General features: G+C 36.7%; 2 protein-coding genes and 4 long non-coding RNA genes across 42 annotated transcripts; 3 read left to right on the forward strand and 3 right to left on the reverse strand.

Annotated features, from left to right (window-relative positions):
• Positions 1–76: 76 nt before the first annotated feature.
• LOC116926893 (catalase) lies at positions 77–2,889 on the reverse strand. Of its 2 annotated transcripts, XM_045176624.1 has the most exons (10): positions 2,817–2,889; positions 2,411–2,476; positions 2,194–2,298; positions 2,061–2,133; positions 1,601–1,893; positions 1,342–1,521; positions 1,086–1,277; positions 867–1,019; positions 424–792; positions 77–356 (listed from the first exon to the last, which is right to left on the reverse strand). In XM_045176624.1, exons 2-10 carry the CDS (start codon positions 2,465–2,467, stop codon positions 264–266), a joined length of 1,515 nt encoding a protein of 504 aa, XP_045032559.1. In that variant the 5' UTR covers positions 2,468–2,476; positions 2,817–2,889; the 3' UTR covers positions 77–263. The 2 variants fall into 2 exon arrangements, with proteins under 2 accessions (XP_045032559.1, XP_032789701.2); XM_032933810.2 differs by lacking the exon at positions 2,817–2,889 and having other exon boundaries at positions 2,411–2,572.
• LOC116926894 lies at positions 2,718–7,878 on the forward strand. Of its 21 annotated transcripts, none has more exons than XR_006649301.1 (9): positions 2,718–3,418; positions 4,353–4,642; positions 4,733–5,194; positions 5,396–5,555; positions 5,755–5,847; positions 5,917–6,234; positions 6,304–7,480; positions 7,554–7,624; positions 7,693–7,878. It is a non-coding gene; the product is annotated as an uncharacterized LOC116926894 (long non-coding RNA). The 21 variants fall into 21 exon arrangements; XR_006649290.1 differs by having other exon boundaries at positions 4,733–5,016; positions 5,075–5,194; positions 5,917–7,480; positions 7,693–7,876; XR_006649291.1 differs by having other exon boundaries at positions 4,733–5,016; positions 5,087–5,194; positions 5,917–7,480; positions 7,693–7,876.
• Positions 7,879–8,025: 147 nt separating this feature from the next.
• LOC123474430 lies at positions 8,026–10,465 on the forward strand. 5 transcript variants are annotated; one of them, XR_006649304.1, is made up of 7 exons: positions 8,026–8,660; positions 8,787–8,916; positions 9,232–9,338; positions 9,436–9,709; positions 9,786–9,939; positions 10,011–10,108; positions 10,195–10,465. It is a non-coding gene; the product is annotated as an uncharacterized LOC123474430 (long non-coding RNA). The 5 variants fall into 5 exon arrangements; XR_006649307.1 differs by having other exon boundaries at positions 8,787–8,910; XR_006649306.1 differs by lacking the exon at positions 8,026–8,660 and having other exon boundaries at positions 8,667–8,916; positions 9,232–9,364.
• A 1,847-nt stretch (positions 10,466–12,312) lies between these two features.
• LOC116926895 lies at positions 12,313–12,812 on the forward strand. Its single transcript, XR_004396385.2, has 3 exons — positions 12,313–12,466; positions 12,530–12,635; positions 12,696–12,812. It is a non-coding gene; the product is annotated as an uncharacterized LOC116926895 (long non-coding RNA).
• Positions 12,813–13,108: 296 nt separating this feature from the next.
• Positions 13,109–14,954, reverse strand: LOC116926906. 4 transcript variants are annotated; one of them, XR_004396390.2, is made up of 6 exons: positions 14,671–14,936; positions 14,410–14,580; positions 14,206–14,330; positions 14,069–14,148; positions 13,754–13,969; positions 13,109–13,691 (listed from the first exon to the last, which is right to left on the reverse strand). XR_004396390.2 is itself a non-coding variant. In XM_032933830.2 (6 exons), the coding sequence occupies exons 2-6, from the start codon at positions 14,452–14,454 to the stop codon at positions 13,657–13,659; spliced, it is 462 nt and encodes a 153-aa protein (XP_032789721.2). In that variant the 5' UTR covers positions 14,455–14,580; positions 14,652–14,954; the 3' UTR covers positions 13,109–13,656. The 4 variants fall into 4 exon arrangements, 3 of the variants coding, with proteins under 3 accessions (XP_032789721.2, XP_032789720.2, XP_032789722.2); XM_032933830.2 differs by having other exon boundaries at positions 14,069–14,140; positions 14,206–14,299; positions 14,652–14,954; XM_032933829.2 differs by having other exon boundaries at positions 14,069–14,140; positions 14,206–14,299; positions 14,671–14,953.
• A 483-nt stretch (positions 14,955–15,437) lies between these two features.
• Positions 15,438–21,114, reverse strand: LOC116926908. 9 transcript variants are annotated; one of them, XR_006649313.1, is made up of 13 exons: positions 20,897–21,114; positions 20,011–20,083; positions 19,646–19,795; positions 19,473–19,580; positions 19,229–19,401; positions 19,139–19,166; positions 18,817–19,046; positions 18,657–18,740; positions 17,924–18,336; positions 17,694–17,830; positions 17,294–17,616; positions 15,762–17,225; positions 15,438–15,617 (listed from the first exon to the last, which is right to left on the reverse strand). It is a non-coding gene; the product is annotated as an uncharacterized LOC116926908 (long non-coding RNA). The 9 variants fall into 9 exon arrangements; XR_006649311.1 differs by adding an exon at positions 20,711–20,828 and having other exon boundaries at positions 15,438–17,225; XR_006649317.1 differs by having other exon boundaries at positions 15,438–16,761; positions 16,826–17,225; positions 20,897–21,113.
• Between the last annotated feature and the right edge of the window lie 911 nt (positions 21,115–22,025).

Below are 22,025 nucleotides of genomic sequence, written 5' to 3' on the forward strand. Positions count from 1 at the left end.
AGCAATGACGCGTATAGATTATTTGTTCGTATACACTCTCATGAGTTACATTGTGTAAAAATAAAAAATCAGTAAATTTTCACCATAAAAGTATATCATGTATTGCACCAAATGTGTAATCCCCTATCTTTGTAACAATGGCTGGCATCATTGCGAATAGCTACCACTAGAAAATGTAATGCTGAATTTCTACGAATGCTAATATTCCAGCATGAAAATTTCAGAAGTCAGCCAATACCTTTTCATCTCACGCAAAAATCTCATTACAAACTGGAAGAAATGTGCTTGTCGAGAGCTGCACGTAGGCGTCGTCCAAAATCATTGTTGACTTGAGTAAAATTCTTCACTGCGCGATCCTACAGATTTCGAAATTTCGCAGCATTAGAAATATTTCACAAAAATCTTCTGGAAATCAGTCATTACTTGAATAAAAGGCTGTGCGTTCTTTAGATGGCCTGCGATGTTTTGAACCAGGCGAGTGCGAGCTCCCTCGTCAAGCACTTTAGTCCAATAAGTGTTGACTTGAGTGAAGTTATCGTCATCGGCAGTGTTGTAACGGGCAACATCGCCCGAAACCTCGAATTTCGATTCCATAGCTGCTGGAGCATTGTCCGGTCCGGAGAAGCTGTTCGGGAAGTAATTTGGATAACCGGCATAGTCCGTGTTGAACGTCATGGGTCCATCACGTTGGTAGTGTAAAGCTTTGGCACGGTATGGGCAGTTAACAGGTAAATGAAGGTAGTTTGTTCCAAGGCGATGGCGATGGGTATCGGTGTAGGAGAAAAGACGCCCCTAAAATAACAACAATTTTTTTTTATTTTTTAAAATAAGGAGGTGACATTCTGGGTAAAATAGGGTTCGTCTACCTGAAGCATTTTATCAGGGCTTGCCTCAATACCCGGAACCATATGCGCTGGGCTGAATGCAATCTGTTCGACTTCGGCGAAATAGTCTTTGGGGTTGCGATCCAGAACCATACGGCCAACTGGGATCAGTGGGAACTCACTTTGTGGCCAGATCTAGAAATTCCATTGAAATATTTGATCTCCTTTCAGTTGCTAGATGAAACTTGTCAATCAACTTACTTTGGTCAAGTCGAAAGGATTCCATTTGAACTTCTCGGCTTGTTCAAAAGTCATCACCTGAATTTTAAGGGACCACGATGGAAGTTCCTTCTTGGCAATGGCGTTATACAAATCGCGGGTTGCGTAATCAGGATCATCGGCAGTTAGTTGATGCGCTTTGTCAGCACTAAGGTTGCGTATTCCTTGGTCAGTCTAAATAAAAAATTAAATTAACTATCGTCAAAAGCATGGAGCAATTTTGCATAACGTGCCATACCTTGAAGTGGAATTTACAGTAGACAGGTTTGCCTTCAGAATTAACCAACTTAAAAGTGTGCGATCCGTAACCGTTCATGAAACGAAAACCATCTGGTGTTCCACGGTCGGAGAACAGAAAACACACCTGGTGCGTGGTCTCTGGGCGAAGAGAAATGAAATCCCAGAACATGTCAGGATCCTACCGTTCACGTTAAACACATAAAATAAATGTTAAGCTTTTTTTCCCCCCTTTAGCTGTCAACATCAAGCCGACATACTTTCAAGTGGGTGACCGGATTGCGTTTTTGGGTATGGATGAAGCTTGGAAAGAGGATGGGATCACGAATGAAGAAAATTGGTGTGTTGTTTCCAACGAGATCCCAGTTGCCTTCTTCAGTATAGAATTTGACAGCGAATCCGCGAGGATCACGCGCAGTGTCAGCTGAACCGCTTTCTCCGCCAACAGTAGAAAATCGGACGGCGACTGGAGTCTTTTTCCCGACTTGGGAGAAAATAGCCGCTTTGCAGTACTTGCTGATGTCGTGAGTAACCTCAAAGTATCCAAAGGCACCTAAAGTACATTTTGCACGTTTTTGTCATCCAAAAAAAGAAAAACAATGTTATAAAAAAAAAAAAAAAAGACTGGAATGAAAATGGGAATGCATCAAGTGCGTAAGTAACGAGGCATTCAATATCTTAAAGCATTTCAAGCTATTCAATTAAAACATCAAGTCAGACCTGAGCCTTTCGCGTGAACAACGCGTTCTGGAATTCGTTCTCGGTCGAAGTGAGCTGTTTCATCAATGTATACCTGATCATAACAGATATTCATGTGTATAAGGGATATCAGAGACTAATTGTGGAATTTTACATGATCCTGAAGAAGCATGGGTCCTCGAGGTCCAGCAGTAAGGCTAGCAGTTTTGAATCCAATTGGAGCTCCTGCACTAGTTGTTACACTAGCTTTAGCTTCATTCTTTTAGATTGATTTGAAAAGTAAAGATGATAAGAAATGATGACAATTATATAACACCTTGATAAGATCTGTTTGAACAAAAATATAAAACATGTTTGAATAAACATCTTACCTTCTTAGATTCCCCAAAATTCTTGAGCTGGTTGGTGGCAGCATCACGTTCAGCCATTTTAATCAACTATAAAGTAAATGAGAGTAATTCACTTGACAGAAGAAGGAGCGCGTATTTATACGTCTTTCTCGGTCTCCGACGCAAAAGAAAGTCTGGCAGCCCAAGGGCAAAGAGAGAGTATATAACTACGCTGCGTATTCTCCTTTGGACCCAAGTCTTGCTATCAATACAAACTTCTATCGGAAACCTTTACCCCGATAGTACATTAATTTTTCATTACGTTAGTCAAGTGTCATATAGTAGCCCAAAATAACATGTGAGGCGAGAAACCTTATATCTTATTTATTTTTTTACATTTCACAGTAATAACAGATTTTAAAGTAATGACAGAACTCAGTAAACATACCTGTTGTGTTGGTTTCCTGATTGGAATATTTGACAGTTACCTAAAATTTCTTCTGGTTAAAATTTTACTCGCTAGATGGCGAGAAGGATATTAGTTCTCTAGCTTTTGCTGGCGCGCCAGTGAGATTCGTTTTTTAATGTCAAGCGCGCCATCACTTGTACTGTAACTAATTTCAATCTTTTCCCCATTGCTAAAGTATAAGTAAATAAAGTAGTTGCCATCATTGCGTATTTCATTTCAGCAATTGTTTATTGTGTTTTACTTTTAACTTGTTTAATATGATGCCTTTTGTTTTTCTCAAATATTGTTTGTTTGTCTGATTTACTTTGTTCCACTAAGCAATGCATGTTTTCGCGTTGTGGTGCCTAATACTAGTCGCCAGATGTCTCTGCTATCACATACCCTTCTCGTTTATCTCTGGTTGGGCATTACAGTTTGTCTGCTACATGATCAAGGTCGAGTGGATGTGGACGTCGTGGACGTTAATGAAGAGTTTTGAAAGGAGAAAGTTTTTAATTTAAATTTTCTATTAGACAAGAAAACAAATCTTTCTTTTGAAAGTGCACATCTTCGTGAATTCTTTCAGTATTTTTGTCATGAAAGTAAGTATTCAAAATTTCCAATTGAACATGTTTTGTGAAAAATTCCACTTGATAGAGGAGTGATCGGACATTTACTGTTATATGTTTTTAGTTGGAAAATTCCAAGTAAGTTGCATCCAACTATTTTAAAGGTGAATTTACTTTCAGTGAACATTTTTGTAATTATTTGAATGTTGAGAGTACCTATAGTAGTGACTTACCTACCAACTTACAATTTCTAAAGGATTTTAGCCCAGTTGTTTAAATTCATTAATTCTTAAGATTTTTTAATTCAATATGTTTAACATATGTGCTGTTCATTTATTGAAAGTAATCTTTACCATGTGACAAAATGTGCTTTGGGATATGCAAATCCAAATTTTCTTACTGCTATATAGTCACAGCACTCTTCTACTTTTTTTAAAATTTTTTTTTATTTTAAAAAATTTTTTTTTTTTTTTTTTTTTTTTTTTTTTTTTTTTTTTTAAAAAATTAAAAATTTTATAAAAAATCCCCCTCTACTCACTGATAGAAGAACCCTTCACTTTGTTATTAGACTTGCATTTTCTTTTTCTAGTGACTGCAATGAAGGAACAAAACTAATTGACCAAGGAGGAATTAGCCTTCCCAATTTTATAAAAAATTTTATTTTTGGGTGTAGCTTAGCCATTATACTTCTTAATTGGGAATGTTTGCATTGTCTCTATTAAAGGGTTACCTGATCAGGCTCAGGTATAATATTTGGAAGTGTCAAGTTATTTTTAGATTTTTTAGATTATGTTGGTATAACTATTTTTCTACCATTAGACCATTTGGCATTTGCAAGTGGTAACCTTGCGCATGTAGTCGCCATTATATATTGTTCGTCATCATTTCGAATATAATTAGCTTTTCGCCTTATGGTATTTAGCCATCGTCATCCAGATCTTTGAACATTTTCTGTTCACACAAACAGGTAATCATGCAGCTTGTTTAACTGTGTTGCTGATTTCTCCGGTTAACCACGGTAAATGGCAATTTTTTTTCCCCTTCTTGAATGGTTAAACCAGTGAGATAATTGCCACTTATTAACCGGTTAACCTATGGTTACACGAACACCTCTGACCTCTGGTGGGTGTTTCGATTTCACCGATACGCAGAAGGCAGAACGGTTTGCACGCACGCTTTGTGGCAGTGACGATGTGGGGATGTGGCCGCTATGGCAGACATTTTGCATAAAACTTCTACCTAATTGCTGAAATCCAGGTAGATCTTAAACATCGTTTGTTGGATAATAGAATTTATGTTGTTAGACATGTTGAAAAAGTTTAAGCAACAGTTTACTTATATCATTAGGGTGAAATTTTGATACCTTACAGGTGCTGATAGCACTTTACACTTCTTGGTCAATGATAGTGATTTGACTTATCCTGTGGCCCGATTGAAGCTTAAAATGTAAAACACCTCTTTTAATGATCAGGTAAACTACATTTTTAATTCATTAAAAAATCTCATAAGTTGGTTGATACAGTGCTATCATGGATCGGTACAAATCCATTCTTGAGAAAGATTAGGTTACAACAATGCTGTTGAAGACAATTCTACCTTAGAAACTCTGATGAACTCACTGTGTGCACAAGGTACTTTTTAGATGATTCAGTGTGATGCTTTAAGAACAATATCATCCAGCTGCTATAGTGATATTGTCAGATGTTGGTGAAAGAGTTAAAAACAGTCGGAGCCCCATTTATCAAAATAGAGGAATTAGTTCATGGAATACTGGGTGTCACTGTCAATAGTTGGTGACTATATGCTGGGGTATCTGCTCTTTTTTTGTACTTTGAATGTTTTATTAATTGTTAACAACTTTTTCAAATTTGGGAAGGACTTGGGGATTACTCTGAAAAAGTTGTTGCAATTATGATTTTAGCTCTTATACTACAACTATTCTGAGGAATTTTTTCTTTGTCATCCTTATCTAGCCCTACTTTCAAGTTTTTTTTTTGTTTTTTGTTTCAGGTTGGCTTAAGTAGGTATAACATTTTTTAGTGGCCCATCTAACCTGCAATTTTTTTCTCTCCTCCATAAAGGACCTCCTATAACAACTTGAATACGCTTACAAGTTATAACAAATTTACGACTCCTTAGTGTATAGTCTGAAAGCAACTTTAAAAAAAGTGTAAGTATGTTGTGAGTAATACGTTATAGCTGTACCCTATATAAGTGTACCACAAACCGACAAAGTTCATGGGGCATAGCCCTAAAGTAAGAACTTTGGCGGGGGGGGGGGAGGACATTCAAGACATGGGAAATTGTAAACAGCAAAATTTTTTTTATTTATCTTTTTTTTTTTTTTTTTTTCAAAAATTGTTGTTCAGGAAAATGATTTGGTATTCGTCAACCCAATGCAAAAAAGTCCAAAGCAGCGGTGTGCGAAGAAAGTAGTATGGTGTGCGAAGTAAACATTAAAAGTATTTATAGTACACAATTGATTAATGTTACTAGAAAACAACCGTATATAACGTCATTGTTTACAATAGGTAAGAAATGGAGGATAGCTTGTGTCGTCAATCAGCATGACACGAAGTCATAAAATGGCAGGACAGGTGTCGGAATAGCCGCACGAGACCAAAACATGGAAGCAACAGCGTAGCATTTGCTATCAGTTTGAGTTTACATGTCCATCAGCTTACAGTTTTTGGTAACTATCAGTCTACTTCACAATTTGGTCTGTATGTTTTAATTTCAGTTGATTGCAAGTTTGTGCCGAACTAATTATTTTTTCTACAAACATGTTGAACTAGCCTCAATAGCTAGCTATTGAGTTATTAGTAGCGTGTTCTTGGTTGTTGGCAGCGGTAAAGAAATCGATCAAAATATTTATGATCTTGTATCTCCCTAACAACGGCGTAGCAATGCTGTTGTAGGCTGTTATCTCTTGGATGGCTGGAACGACCCCGAGTGTACCTATGGGCTCCTTTTCTTCCAAGTACAATATTACATTTGCGCCCTACTACACCATGATGTACATTGTTCCCGCATACTACTACACCAATGCGCCACAGTAGTACTCAACGAAAAGCACAAGTATAACGTGACCAAATCGATGGAGTATTACACAACCACGTGTGTAGCTCCAAAATACTACACCACAAGAATAGCGTTTACATTATGCTGAAGCTCTTGAGTACTATTTGGCCCAAATTACTATGTTTGCCTCTCAAAGCTACACTCGCCCAGGCATCGAGTACTATACAACTAAACCTGAGTATTGCATAACGACTTGTATTACATTGAAATATTATAGTACGAAGCTTCAAAGTACTATTCTGTTTCAAGATGCTACACCGTCGCTGTCCCATCTTACTAGGTCGTGCGTAACATAAGCGACAGCTTATGCCTCATCAACTTGCTAATCTAAAGCTCTGAAATGCCATTCAGTCACAAGATACAATATTGAGGCAATATTTTTTTAAATTATTATAGATTAATCCGAAGTCTTTAAAATAATTACATAATCAAAAAGTAATGTTAAATCATTAAACATGCTATCGTGTATGCCGCGCCTAGCTGAATACTGAAGCTCCGAAATACTACACAACATATTCTGCTGAATACTATACTACCCCTCCGCGGAGTGTGGAATACTGCATTACCATCAGACAACTACAACTTGAGGGCACGAGCTTCTATCAAATTTATTAAGATGTGGTTATTTGCACAAATTTTGATTCCCTACGGTTAGTTGCCATTTGGCTTTATGACTTACCCGCACGTCTAAAGCTCAAATAATTGTAGATGTCTCTCTCACCACAAAATATTAATTCGTTGTGGTGAACGGAAAAACTTACTGATCACTTCATTCTTCAATTGCATGATATCATGTCCTTATTTGAATCTAATATCGCTCGTATTTTTTTTTTTTTGTGTATCTTTTTTTGTTTCTATCTTGGAGTTCATACAGTTGTTATAGGTAACAGGTGCATTTAATGAGAAAGTTCTCGTGGCCGCCACATCCTTGAGAAATCTATAGACGTTACGAACTGTTAAAGCAATCCACGACAATAGCAGATGTTTCATTTTGCCAGCCGTCGACCGAACATGGTAGCTATAATGAAAGTTCCCCTTATTAAAATTTCTATGCCAATTTCGGGTAATTTAAGGTGTTATAATGTAGATTTTCCCTTTCCCGCTATGCCACTACAGATAAGTTTTCAATGTGAAGAAAATCAACGCAAAGCTCCTAAGGTATTATGTCAGAAGTTTCATATGAAAGAAGCATTATACAATAGTTTGTAAATTATGTTATGGAGAAGCGGTTAGCTTTTGCCAAAAAATCACGTTAATAAAATTGAATGCCGAATCCGAGAAAGTTATTCATTTTCTCCGTTTTGGAAAATAATAACGAATAGTTGTGCTATACCACGCTATCGCTGTAGCATGCTGGAACACAACTTTGTTAACATGTTTTTTACGTTTAATTTGAAAAATTCAAGTTCTACGTAAAAACTAAGTATATTATCGTGATTACCGTTTAATTCCAAGTCTAAATCGTGTTCTTTACGTTACATCTAGATTTTTGCGAAAAATGAGAAAGTGGAAAGGGACCCTTCTCATTTTTCTCAAAATCTACAAAAAACGAGATCTCTTGGAATTGTTTTAAAATCACACATTATACTCTAAATTGAATGCTGATTTCGATGTAGTGATTTGTTTTCTCGTCAAATAAGTTGTTCGGGAAATGTTTTGAAAAATTTTGTTGTATCACGCTAGAGCTGTAGCGTGCTTGCGTGGTAACTATGTAAACACTTTCTTGAGATTATTAAAAAAACTTTTTGATTGGGATTTGTTACTCGAGTGTAAACAATAATTAACAAAAAACGTTCTGATCACTTCTCTTTCATCAACTGGATGATGTATCTTAATTTAAATTCGGTATCGTCCGTATTCTGCGTATTTCATTTTTATATTTTGTACGTTTGAATTCCTACAGTTGCATACTTGCATTGCATGAAAAAACCATGAAGCATACCACGATTAGTCACGGGTGGTTCCCTTTGCACGGGAGAGTTTGAGTCGCGCGTGTGTTGCACTTAAGATGGCGTTGTTGCTGTCCTGTACTCAAACGCCAGTACATTCCGGTATTTAGCATGTTTTGGAGCGCCAGTGTGCTTAAACATATAGAGCATTCTGAGAGCCAGAGCTTCAACCTTCCAGTAAGGAAGGTTGATTGTCACTAGATGGCTGTGCAGGATCTGTTGTTGTCATTGTCACTGCTCACTATGTAAGTGTCAAATGGCGTTCCGTAACAATGAAGTGGATAATGAAAAGTTTTTTTCTAGAATTGAGATGATAATTAGATCTAGTGATGTCTTTTCAATTAATTTCATAATAATTGAATGCATTACAGATGTTTATTATTCAAGAAAAGTGATAAAATCCACTATCTGATGACATGGTGTGAATGGGACTGTCATCAGAAGTCGAACTACAAGCAGAATACAAGGAAGACCATCAATTCCGTAGATCAAGGGGTAAAGGTAGTTACAGATTCATTACTATGATGGTCATATTAGTTTTCCTTGATATCTTTGTATTAAAAATCTTTTCCCCTTGTCGTTTGCATTTTTCTTGAATGACAATCGTTTTGGAATGAGGGTTTGGAAAAATGTTCACCTTGATGACTCTGTATGACCATAGAAATAGAAAAAAATGATAGTTTTGATTGCACCAAAACTTACCACAACAGCAATCCCAATTATTTACATGATTATCTTTTAACAGCTCTTCCATTTAGCTAATAATATGTTCAGTAAACTACATTATTCTCATCATGTGTTGTCTTTGTATTTTAGGTCTAGTCTGAGGCGAAAAAAACCTGATCATGTACTTAAAAATGATCTGCTTTCACAGCTACTGTGTTTAGTTTTTTTCATTTGTCTGCAGTTCTGAATTGAGGCAGGTACATGTATTATGCTACATTGCAAAGTACTAGACAGAAGAAAATAACTCAAGTTGGGAGTGTTCAATTCTAATTCTCCTGATTTCTGTGTTGACAGGTTTTTATTTGCCTTTCAGTGTCTGATTCTAAGCAATGGTCTTTTGGGAAACTTAAAATTGTGTGGGCCTTATGGAAAATAAGGATTTATCTGGTACACAGCTTAACTTGTGTCAAGCTGTACAAATTTTACCTGTTTCAAATTTATTTTAAAACTGGTGTTACATGTATTGTATACCTATATCCATTCTTTTTTAGGAAAAGATTTTAGCCATGCAGATCCAGAAATAGCTCTATTGAACATGCAAAGTTCATTCAGGATCATCTATCTCATGGTATGTTTGGATACTATTTGATTAGACTAACTGTAACTTATTCCTCTTTTTTATGGGTTGTTCTTTTCTTTATCAGAAAATGCCGCAAAGATTCTTGATTTTAGATCCATGACTGCTATTCTGCCATAAGCGTCTTAATTTTTGAAAATCAGCAACTGATTGGTGAGGGCTATGCCTTTATAAACTAAAATGTCAATTATGGATGGAAGATTCCAGAAAACAAGACCATGGTTTGGTAGATGTTTTATTGATCGCAAAGTAGAAAATATTTTAAATTGTATATTATCTGTATCATTCTAAGGAAATGGAAATTTCGGTCCAGCCCTCTCCCATTATATTCAGAGGGAAATGTATAGATGGGTTCCTACTGGATATTAATACCAATTCTCCCATCTTACGGTATTTATTGTATTCAAAGAGAAGCGGGTTCGCATCTTTTTTGTTACCCCATTTCCCGTTGTTTTGAATTTTTCTTTTCATTCCAGGTCTCACGAGGAAGTTTTGCAGCTGACCGTTAAGATGTCTTGTCTTATATTTGACGGTGTCAGAAATAGAAGACGAAAAAAGATGCTGCACTTTCGAAGAAAGTTACCTGCACTTAACCGCTAGCCACTGATTCGAACCGAAGATAAAATATTATAATTTTTATAAATTGAAGTGCATATCTGGGCTCCCTTCTTTTCTGTGGCCCCGTTTCCCCTTGACTTGTGATAAGCCCGTAGGGGGTCATGCCCCTACTGTGATCAGCAGTAAAGGTTGTGAGTGCGCTGTCCGGAAAGGGGACGTGGGGGTCCTCAAGTTCTATGAGATCATTGGAGGGCGAAGAGGCTACCCACAAATCCGAATTAACGGTTAATCGCTCACGTAAAAACTTGTCCGAAACCTTCCATCCTTTTCCGGCTTCTCTTAGCCACTCCCCGGGTAATCTCCCCGGGGGTTCGGTTCAATTGACGTAGGGGTTTATCCCCTACCTTGTTTACTTTAAAAGTTGTATTTCAATACAAAATTGTTAAAATAAATTATTCAAAATTGTCTTTTTTCTGGAAAGATTGATAGTATTTCTTCTTGGGAGATATAATTGACGTATTTGAATTATTCTTCTTGATTCTTCCTTCGAGTAGTTGGATTTACAAGTTTACCCATACAGACCAGGTTATTTTACTTTAATTTCTCTAACGAGTTTCTGTTGCCTTGGTTTATTTATTAATACACTGTTTGAAAGTGCCATTTTAACATACGATATAGTATTAGAATAATTCTCATATATTTTTTCAAGACTCGGTAAGGAATCGAACCTTTACTTTCCAGCATGCCTGGCCGATGCTCAACCACAGAGCCATGAGTCACATTCATGAGCTTACTGTTTCGCTTTGTCATTTGAGGTATGTGTGCATTTAGGTGGAAATATACATAGGCTATATACACTTAAAATTATATTGTTAAATGGAAATTTACAAGGTAACTGGATGACATATTATTCCATTTGTAGACTGTTCAAGTGGCATATGTGAAGAGCTGCCATTTTACTTAACTAAACTACACATGAAAATGGTATATATCAACCAAAAGCAAGAATAAACAAAGGAATAAAATTTATCCAGTGCGATTCAACTACTAATCTAACTATTTTCAATTTATCACCCCTAATCTTAAATTCAAGGATACACTGGTTTGCTATGTGTTGTTTCATAATGCTTGTATTAATTTGCTTTTCACAGACTACAAATAAAACAAGCTGCAGTCAAACAAGGTAGTGCCGCCATTGGTAGCCACAAGACAACTTTGATATAACTACAAGTGCCTAATGAAGAATTTGCAAGGAAAAGGTTCGAAAAATTTTACGAGTGCAATCTCATTCAATTCCCTACAATTATTAATCTACCTCTGGGTAACATGTAGTAAGATTAAAAATAAACTATAATCAATTGCATAATAACACAATGTGTTTAGTATAGAAAAAAGTTTGTGTACAGTCAAGTCTCTCTCTTTCCATTTGAGAAAGGGATCTTGGATTCTCATAAAGCCACAACTAAGTTGTGTTTCACTACCAACATTGTTAGACATAAGACAATAAAAGCAAGGCCTTTAGAATTATGAATCAGAAGTTCAGAATGGTCAAACAGTCGACTTGTCCCTTGTCAAATCGATAGAAGAAACATTTTGCTTCCTTACTGCCCTAAACACCAATTTCCTTTTAATAATTCTCACTAACGTGCTCACGTCAACGCGACTTCTGGACCAGATTAACTATTTCCAAAGCAGACGAAATGCTCCGCACAATCTCGCCCATTGTTTAGAAAAAAGTACTGTCACTGGCTCGCCATCTAGTAGAAAATTCGGTGAGATAAAAAAAAATAAGCCCGACTTTTCCTTTTTTTTTCAATAACAGGCATGTTGCAGGTACCATAACAGGTATGTTCATCGAATTCCAAGTCAAAATTCTAGGCCCAACTCTTTTTAAATAAAAAAATCGGTCTTACTTCGATTATGGAGAGGTGGGTGGGTTTCAAATATGGTCTCAAAGTGGGTGGTGCCTTCATCACTACTGCATATTTTCAAGACATCTAGGGGAGAAATTACCAACTCCGAATCATTTTCTTGGCTATATCAGCTGTTCTGTCAGCTGTTCCATTTCGCGTGGCGTCGGACCTGAGGATGGTAGCTCGAAATTGACGTCTCCTTTTTTGAAATTCCACAACCAATTTCGTGTGCTTGGACATGGATTTTTTGAATAAAATCCATGTGAAGTTGTGAAAGGTATTATGTCAAAAATTCTTGTCAAAGAATCATTTTACCACACATATTCTTAATTATTTAAAGGAGAAGTATGGCTTGGTTTCACCAGCACGTTTTCATCTCCGTTAGGCAAATACACCCATTTTGGTAGCAAAGGTGCTACATAAAGAAAGTATTTAAATTCATGCAGGTGCCATTAGGTGATGTTGAAATTTATCATTGACTTTAAGTTTTGTAATTGTACTTTCAGGTCTTTCATCTCTGGGATGTACCTTTTATGCTGTGGTAGATGCAGAATCATTCTGTGATGAAAAGGAATGCCATCAATGCTCTGTTGTCAGTGTAATAAAAGATTATTAATATCATATTTGCATTGGTAAATTATTAGCTCACACGCAAGAAACCAAGAGTAGTCAAAGATGATTTTGATTAAGTCATTGTTCCTTACCAAGTAATTGATTTTGTCACATTGTAAAGGTCACTGAACAATCAAGATTTAAACAATTAAGACAAAAAAAGTAATGTCTGTTAGTTTCTGAAAAGGAAAGTTAACTTTCCTTCTTTTTCTATGGCTTAAAATTTAGAAAAATTTTGGTATAGTCATCAAAATTGTAAAATGAGAAAACACTTTATAATATAAAATGAAATACAAATCAAGAAAAATTATACAGGAATTTTTTTATTGTCCCTCCTCCACCCATCAATTCCACCACTATTTTACATAATACTTCACATACACAAAATTACATACACAAATAAACAAACATTTACACTAAGTTAACCCGTTGGCTGCCAGGCCACGCAACCCGTAGGTTGCTGTAACTACAGTTGCTACGCATCACGTCAGAAGGATCGCGAACAAGGTGGGACTTGTCCTAAGACAAGTCCGGGTTGGTACGATGATAGAAACCATTCCGGGAATGCACACCCCAGGAATCTTATCACCGCACCGACAAAGAGAGTCCCTACTGGTGCATTGCCTATGGCGCCTAAAGGCTCAGAGCCTTTAGGCGCGGCGACTGTTCCCCCCATGCATGGGGCAGAACAGCGCCCGGTCCCTATAAGCTACAAAAAAAATGGGACGCAAACGGGGTGGCAGCCAACGGGTTAACTTATACACTAAAATGCAAAACAAAACAATACCAGGGCGACGAACCACGGTGAACTTCCTCCATCACCGCGGGCTGTCTGCTGAACTGTCTGCTTTTTGGCTATCTTTTCTGTGTTGCTAATCCCTGGCGTTCTTCTAATAAAAAACAAAGATATTAGCATTTTAAATGTCATGAAGCAATACTGAATGGAACTTACTAATTGCTGGATCGAGGACGGCGGACGATACGAGGACGGTGGACGATACGAAGACAACGATGACGCAAAGGAGAAGGCGTAGACGAAGACAGCGATGACCCAAAGGCGAAAGCGTAGTGGAAGACAGCGATGAGGTGAAGGCGAAGGAAGAAGACAGCAAGGCCGTAGTTCTGATGGTGGATTTTGTACCGGTGTGAAGAGGAAAATAGGGTAGTTCTAAATGAATGAAATAAGGCGAAGGCGAAAAAAAGCCTTTTTAGATGAGGAGCGAAATGTATCTGATATAACCAAAGCTTAAAAAACAATTCAACTTACGCTTGTGATCCAATTGGGTTGAAACTGAATAATTTGTTGAGATGGCAATTTTGCAGAGAAGGAAGATGAGAGCTGTAGTTCTATCACAGAAAATCACATCACAATAGAGCACTACACAACAGAGAAACTTAAAATACCAAATGGGATAATGGTGTTAAAGCCAATGCATGCTAGCTTGCTTAGTGGGATGAGAGGCACAAGGTGATGATCAAACCAACAGAGATGAATATTCTGCACATGTCAGATAACACACATCACCATACTGTAACCCATGAACCAATAGATAGTAATATAATTAGGTGATGGCATTCTAGTCTACACAATTTGTGTTGTAGATCTACCTCTGTTGTCAGCATCTCCTGTGCTGTATAGTAAAAAAGAATCATGGTAATAGGACAGCGGTGGGTAGAATGTGAATTCTCTCAGTGTGCAATAGCATGATGGAAAGTGAAGCAAGAGGGTGGCTCACAATTATGTGGTTCAGTAGCTTGCTTAGCTGTTAACAGAACTAACTGTTACGAAAAAATCAAACAATCATTTTAGTAAGTGTTCCCCTTCCAACACACATATCACAATGGATTACCTAATGGTAAATAACCTACCATAAAATTATAGTTGAATTATCCTTTGGAACGCAAAAAAGTAATAGAAATGACATACACTGATCACGTTTTATACGGAATCACACACTTCTATGGTATCGCAATGATGGGTGACAAAAATATAGGGTAATTGAAAATTAGTCCACTAGATGTCTTTAGCCATTTTTTAAAGAACCTGCACTGCCATCTAGTAACAATTTACTTCAATCCTTGAGGCACCACCTAGGCACCTACTTAGAAGCTGAACTTGAATGCCTCCCTTTAAGCGAATTAAGCCCGACTTTTAAGAAATTGAAACTCAACGGCTCTCGGTGTTCGCAAACTCAACGTTCGCGTCACGGTAGTTACGACGTTTAGCCGATCATCTCACAAAATACGTAACGCGAAAGGGGAGGGGTCGTTGGTTTGTTACGCTTTGTTACAAGGGGAGAGGGGGTTTCATAAAATGTTACGTACCAGAACAATTATTTCGTGGAACTTTTAATTTCTGCAGAAAAAAAAAAAATGTTGTTTAGCTTTTTTTTGTTGTTTTCATGACAACTGTTGTCTGCTAAATTATTTTCTCCATTGCAGTCATTTTCTCTCAATTATTTGATTCTGGTTTTGGAGGGGGGGTTTGTAAACTTTGTTACGGACCGTTACAAGGGGGAAGGGGGGAGTCAAAAATTGACCAAAAATGCGTTACGTATTTTGTGAACGGCCCCTTAGTTAGCGGCGTAGTGGTTCAGTAGCTGACAAGGTGAAACCTTACCACACACACAAAAATATATATTTTAAGAATTTTATTTTCAATACATACCCAACGATAACAATACTGAACAACACTGTTAATATTTGAATAAAAATCCTTTGAAACACTAAACAGGGTAGAAACTTAACTAACACCGATTTAACTTGCCACTCGTAATACTTATCAAAACGCACATCAACGCCATCTAGTTTTCCTCCTGAAACCCAAAGAAAATAGATTTTACTTTGAAATCAGTACAATTCTTGCTTTTAAGTACTTGAATTTTACTAATTCCAAATAATAATAATTGATTGATTAAACTTCCAATAATTCAAATTTTAAACTTAAAAACCTAGAATACCAACTACTGGTTGCAAGACGAGGCGCTAAAACATTTGTAGATTAAAACTGTAGTTGCTCGAAGGGTCAGCCTGTACTGTTGATAGTGAAAAAACCACAGAATAAGAGCTGCACACCCTAACGCATGCAAAAAAAGTATTTGAAATTTTTAGAATAATACAGCTCATTTTTTACTTTTTACAGCTTGTCAGGAAAATTTTCCGGAAGTAGCCGGAAGTAACCAATATCTCCGGAAATAGTAATCCCATAACAAAACGAGTAGAATTTTCTTGATCCTTATCAAATTTGGGTTAAGACTTAATGACGTATTTTTAGCCAAAAGTCGGATTTGACCAAAATCGCGATTTTTCATGAACTTAACGTGAATGAAATTGCATGAAGTACGTCTTAGCATATTTTCTGGCTTGACGTAGTAGAAATAATTTTCAAGAACAAAAAATATATTATAAAATTTAATGAATAGTTCAGGAAAATTTGCGATTTTTGATGATTTTCGGATATTTTGATCTGATACACGGAGTCGACCCCAAATTTGACGAGGATCACAAAAATGTAATTTTTTTTTCTGAGAGACCAATAAATAAGGAGTTATTTGGCATTTTAAAACTGGAAGTAAAACCAGAAGTTGAAATTTATGAAATCTACAAAATGAGCTTTGTTCTCCTTTAAATGGTTAACAAGATTTTGATAGTTTTGAAGTAGTTTTGAGTGATTTTGAAAGTAAACCATTGTTAATAAAAGCTAGGCGGTGTTTTAAAAGATCTAAAATTACAATTTCAGTTCTAACACCTAAATAGAGTTGAATCGAAAAATCATACATTTAACACGATTAAACACATTACTTACTTCGTATTCAGTGAAAACCTGCAACCGAAATATGACAGTACTTAAATCGAAAATCATCCCCACTCCGTTGTCCCGGGTGGTTTTGCCGTCAGGTCATACAAGACCCTGGAAATTCCTGGAACAGTTAAGACGGCTTCAAACATCTTGTCTTCAACCTAATAAGCAGTATCAATGTTTACACCAAGATCAGTTTTTAAAATGTACCACTTTTTACGTAACTCTTGGGGCAGATGAGTATCAGGAATTGCAGGAGTTCCGAAAAATGACTCATCGCTGGTATGATGGAATGCGTTGACTCGAATCGTGATCAAAGGGAAGAGGGATCAAGACGATTGGCATCTGGGCTAGCTTCTTTTACTTTCTTCTTATTCCGAATCCCGTAATATTTTATTTGCCAAATAATCCGCTTCCCTCAAAGTCGCCAAAATGTTACTCATTAAGTAGGTAGGTGGAACGTCTGTCACCGATTCACGCACACCCTTTCCGAATATGTAGCAAACACGGTTGACATTATGGCACACACGTGGTACTAAGCAGGCCTAGGTAGCTAGATAATTCCAGTTTGATTGTCTTATCAGAATTCAGTACTACGCAATAGCTATAAGTTTTGGCAATCTCCCTGCAAGGAAGAGAACAATCTTTATAAAATTCCGCCAACAAAACGTCTAAATTTCGAATCTCTTGGACCTGAACACCGACAGGTTGAATAGGCAGTAGCGTGGCAACATACTGGTTGTGACTGGACAGTTCTTCCAGAAGAAGACGCTCTTCTTCCGACGTCGCGATTTCAATCCGATTGAGCAAGGCATTTTCCTTGGTTGCCATGTTGGCATAATCGACCATCAAACGAATCAGCACTTGCGTCTCACCGAAATCAGCTTCCATGAACGGTTCTTCGGCGCAAATGATTCAAATGGACAAACCAGGACCAGGAAACGGATGACGTTCCAGTAATTCTGCAAGCAGACCCAGCTCGAGACCTAAGGATCTTACTTCATCTTTATGGAAGTCTGTTAGGAAAAATTGCGAAAAGAGCAAAGATCTTACTGAAATACCATAACACAAGAAAACACCTCAATGCAATTACCTTTAAAAGGTTCTACTACACGACCGTGAGGGCGCAACTGACGAACCATTTCGGAATCGTTATGATGAGTCTTTTTTTTAATGATCAGCGCGAAAAGCCCTATGCGAAGCGGACAATTAAATCCGGTCTCAAAGTACCTGTAATATTTTCATATATGATGACATTGAATATCAGGCAATATAACACACGGGAAAAAAAAAAATAAAATAAAAAAACCAGAAGGTTGATACCTTGTCCGAGAAATAGATTATCCCAAGTGAGATTTAAATCGTTAGCCGTTCTATCTGTAACTTTGACAAACATATCGCCAAATAATTCGACGTTTTTCTCCCAGATTAACAGTCCGACACAACAACAAAGTTTGGCGACCATGCACGTTGGTGGAAGCATCGTAGAAAGTCAAACTTGCTTTAACAACCTAAAACAATTCGAAACATCAAATCTGATTACTGGAATGAAGATGAAATGAGAAGCCACTGTCTGTAAAAGAACTGGGTCATAGAACAGGAATTATAAACCATAGAATTTGAGATGTGACAGGATGACGAAAACTAGTATTTTTCTGGTTTAGTTGAAAGGCGAAAGAATTGAAAGGCAGCAGGTATGTGATGGTTGTTTTCCAAACAGTCACATCGTTGAGGCACTTTCAAAACAGGAAAATAAAAAAAAATTTAAAAAAAAAAAAAAATTTAATTTAAAACTTCTTTTTGGGGGGGTTTTTTTTTTAGGGGTGGGGGAAAAAGCGGTTTTTTTTTTTTTTTTTGTTTTAGTGGGTTAAAAATTTATATTTTATGGGGGGGAAAAAATGGTAAATTTACCATGCCATGTGATCGGCAAGCCAAATAAAAGCGGCGTACGGCACCGAAAGGGGTAGGCTGACCCATACCTGGATCTTAATAAGGTCTATACAGTAGGCAAGACAAAAAAATCAGAAATTGGGATAATAGCGTTGAGGTTAACTACCTGATTGAACCGCATTTTGGACGCCATGGTCGGAAAATTCCTTTCTCCTCCCCGCAACAGCACCGATGGCAGAAATGATTTTGCCTATTTGGGCAATTTAATAAACAAGCGTTAAGTACGGTACTCAACCAAATACAACGTGCTGTCCTCGATAGCAGACCGGTTTCAACACGATTCCTCGGCAGTATCCGATTCATAGTTCACGATTTTTCTGTCGTTGTCCTGGAGGTTCACGTACTGTAATTGATCAACCGGTAGTGAAAAACGTCCTCAAACGTCTAGCAATACGAGGAGGCGCGTACGTCGCTTTGTTGGAGCAAGTTTCGCCACTGATGTAAACGTAGAGGTGGTTGCGAGCCAGTTTAACATGTCGGGTCGGGCGCTGTTTATCTTTGACAAATGCAATAAACTTGATTTAAAACAAGAATACTATACGCCGGGAAAACTCGACGACGAATAAAATGCTAATGAAGACTGCTTACTTTTTTGTCTTTGTCAGTCCATATGTAACTAATTCTATGAAATTGAGTCACTTTAATCTTTACAATGTTTTTGTCGGCAATGGCTTCTACCTTTAAATTCAGGCGCTTGCACGGATCTTCAAACAGAAAGGAAATAATTGAGCTGACTAATTCCATGCAACGGCTGCCATATTAAAGGCAGTGGTCAACAAACATTTTCGGCTTTTTATGACTCGGCGATGAGCTAAGTTTACAGCTCTAGTTTCTAAACTACAACTGTTTGTCTATAAACAATGTAATATATGCTAGAACATAACACTTGTTTGAAAATAATAAGATATTATAAGAATAAAACCTTAATGGAAGTAGTGGGCATCTCTAGCATGTATATCATATTCTTCTAGCAGTGTTGTAATTGGATCTCCCAAAAAATCCATTTTGATGTAGTCAGCAGCACAAACATCTAATGAAAAGAATGAAAAATCTTTGAGTTGAAAGACATTTAATACTGTAAGAGTGTACAGATACCTTGAGGCATACTGCCAAGTTAAAATGGAAGTGCACACCACCATCATTATAAGAAATATCATTTTAGCACTATCACCAGTGCAAATCATATGGACTATTTCTTGGTCAGCCAAAATACCATAATTTTGAGCACAATGACAGAAAGACCTCCTAGAAGTGTTACAAGAAATATCATTAAATCTACACTTCAAAGAATGGCATGTGACACAGATTTGAGCTGCTTTGCAGCTTGGATTGACACACTTCCTTTTGTATCCTGCTTTAAAAACATATATATCTATGGCATTTAGGCCTTCAATTCATATCGCCTAATACCAGTTCAACTTTAAAAATCAACGGAGAAAAATTCATTAAAATTTATTTACCCTTTCAATCCACTAGCAATGAACGAAAATCTTTGCTGATACTCCGGGAAACTCCAGTCAAACATTTCCCATTCTGAAATATAATTAAATAAAAAAAAAACAATACAGTTCTTTAGAAATGGCTCCTTGTTAAAGCAAATTGTATGCAGCTCGAAAGCGAAAATCGTAATAAATCGCCAAACTAACACCTAGATATTTAAAGTTTGAACGTTGACACCCGTTAGGTATTTGACAGTTACAGGTCTGATTACTGTCACGATTTCCTACCCGATTCCCTACCCCAATAAATACCCGATATCCGTTGATAACCACTTTTCGGGGAGGTGCAGAAGGCTTCTTCACAGTTTCTGGGAAAAGGGACAAAGAATAACTGCCTTCTTCTTTTCATGTTACATGTTACCATGATAGCTTGCATTTTTGAAAACCTAAAAATGTGATCTTCACATATTTAGTTTCAATAACACAACCTAATGACAATATGGGTACAACTATTTGGAAGTCACTAGGCATCAACCCATGTTTAATTTTTACAGCAGTTTTAACAGTTTCAATGCATGTCACCAGTTTGCAATGCACACTATTATGCATGTCCCTGAAAGGTTCTAGACCATTATGCATGTCCCAATAAACCATCTGATTAACCATGAAGTAAGAAATCCAACCAGTGTAGGCTTAAAGCTAAACCAGGAAATTCATTTACCTTTTAGTAGGCTAAGAACATTCAATGTGCACTTCTGAAAAGCACATAACTCTGGGTATTCCAAATTAGATTGCAGATTTAATATATATATATATATCCCAGATTGCATTCTCAAAACCTACATTAGAATCTCAATCATATTTAAAAACTAATCTGTTGAAAATTGACCTGTTGATAAATATTTACCATTCTCGGATTTTCAATGGGATGCGTTTTGGGAAGGCTAAGTCGGTGAATAATGTCACAAACAACGTGACGAACCTGACATCACTTCTTAGTCGGATTTGACATCATCCAGAGATGAGTATACAGTTCATAAATACTTTAAGAAAAGACTTCACACGTTACCAGTAACAACGATACGTTGTTATGCATGACAGTGTCGATTTAGGTATATCTAAATGTAAAACAACTCAACATACGTATAAAACATCGATGAACTCCATCAAAATGAATTTCGATTCACGACCTGATCGCACGTAACTCCATCTGTTGACAAAAATATCACGATGACATATGTACCGGCGGCTGTCATATCAGTCATCTAGGCAGAATCTGGGGTGCGTCAAGTGGCAAATCAGACCATAGCCCACTGAATGTAATAGTTCAAGCCTGAAGGTTCCCTATCTCGCCCGTTCAATCGTTTTGACGCACTCCCCACCTCCTTTTTTTCAACTTGGAATGGACTTCAGCGCGTTCTACTGGTGTCGAAAAACAACATTTTTCAAAATATAAACATGCCGTTTTTTCAAATACTTTGCTAAATATATGACAATTGTCTTTTAAGTTTATTTTCAAATTTTTCTTTGTTGTATGAATACAAATGCCATGTAATTATTTTTAAAATTTTTTGTTTATTTAATGTAAATATTGTATAAAATGGTGCTATCACTGGAAAAAAAGGCAAGAATCAGATTGGGTCTGAACCTAATACCAATTCTCATTTAATGCACTTATCAGACGCCTTAACCACTCAGCTATGCTATACTTGAAATATATAATATAACTAATAAGATAACTATACTACTAATAAGAATAATAATTATTCTTTTTGGATTGAAATTTTTTTATTCTTGATAATACAGGGCCTTTTCGTAACTTGACGTTTAGCAATAATAAATACATGATAAAATTCATGCTTAAAAATTTTTGTTTACTTACATCCTTGTTATTCAATTAAACAGGAGAAGACTTGCAATGAAAAATATTCCAAACCCGTAACTTTAGTCGTCAATTTCAACACTTTCAAAATGTAAAAAGAACTCTTAACATCAAAACGCTAAAACGACAACTAACTGTTTTGTTTGTTTTTTGT

This window comes from Daphnia magna, linkage group LG7 (genome assembly GCF_020631705.1).
Source record: "Daphnia magna isolate NIES linkage group LG7, ASM2063170v1.1, whole genome shotgun sequence".
Lineage (NCBI taxonomy): Eukaryota > Metazoa > Arthropoda > Branchiopoda > Diplostraca > Daphniidae > Daphnia > Daphnia magna.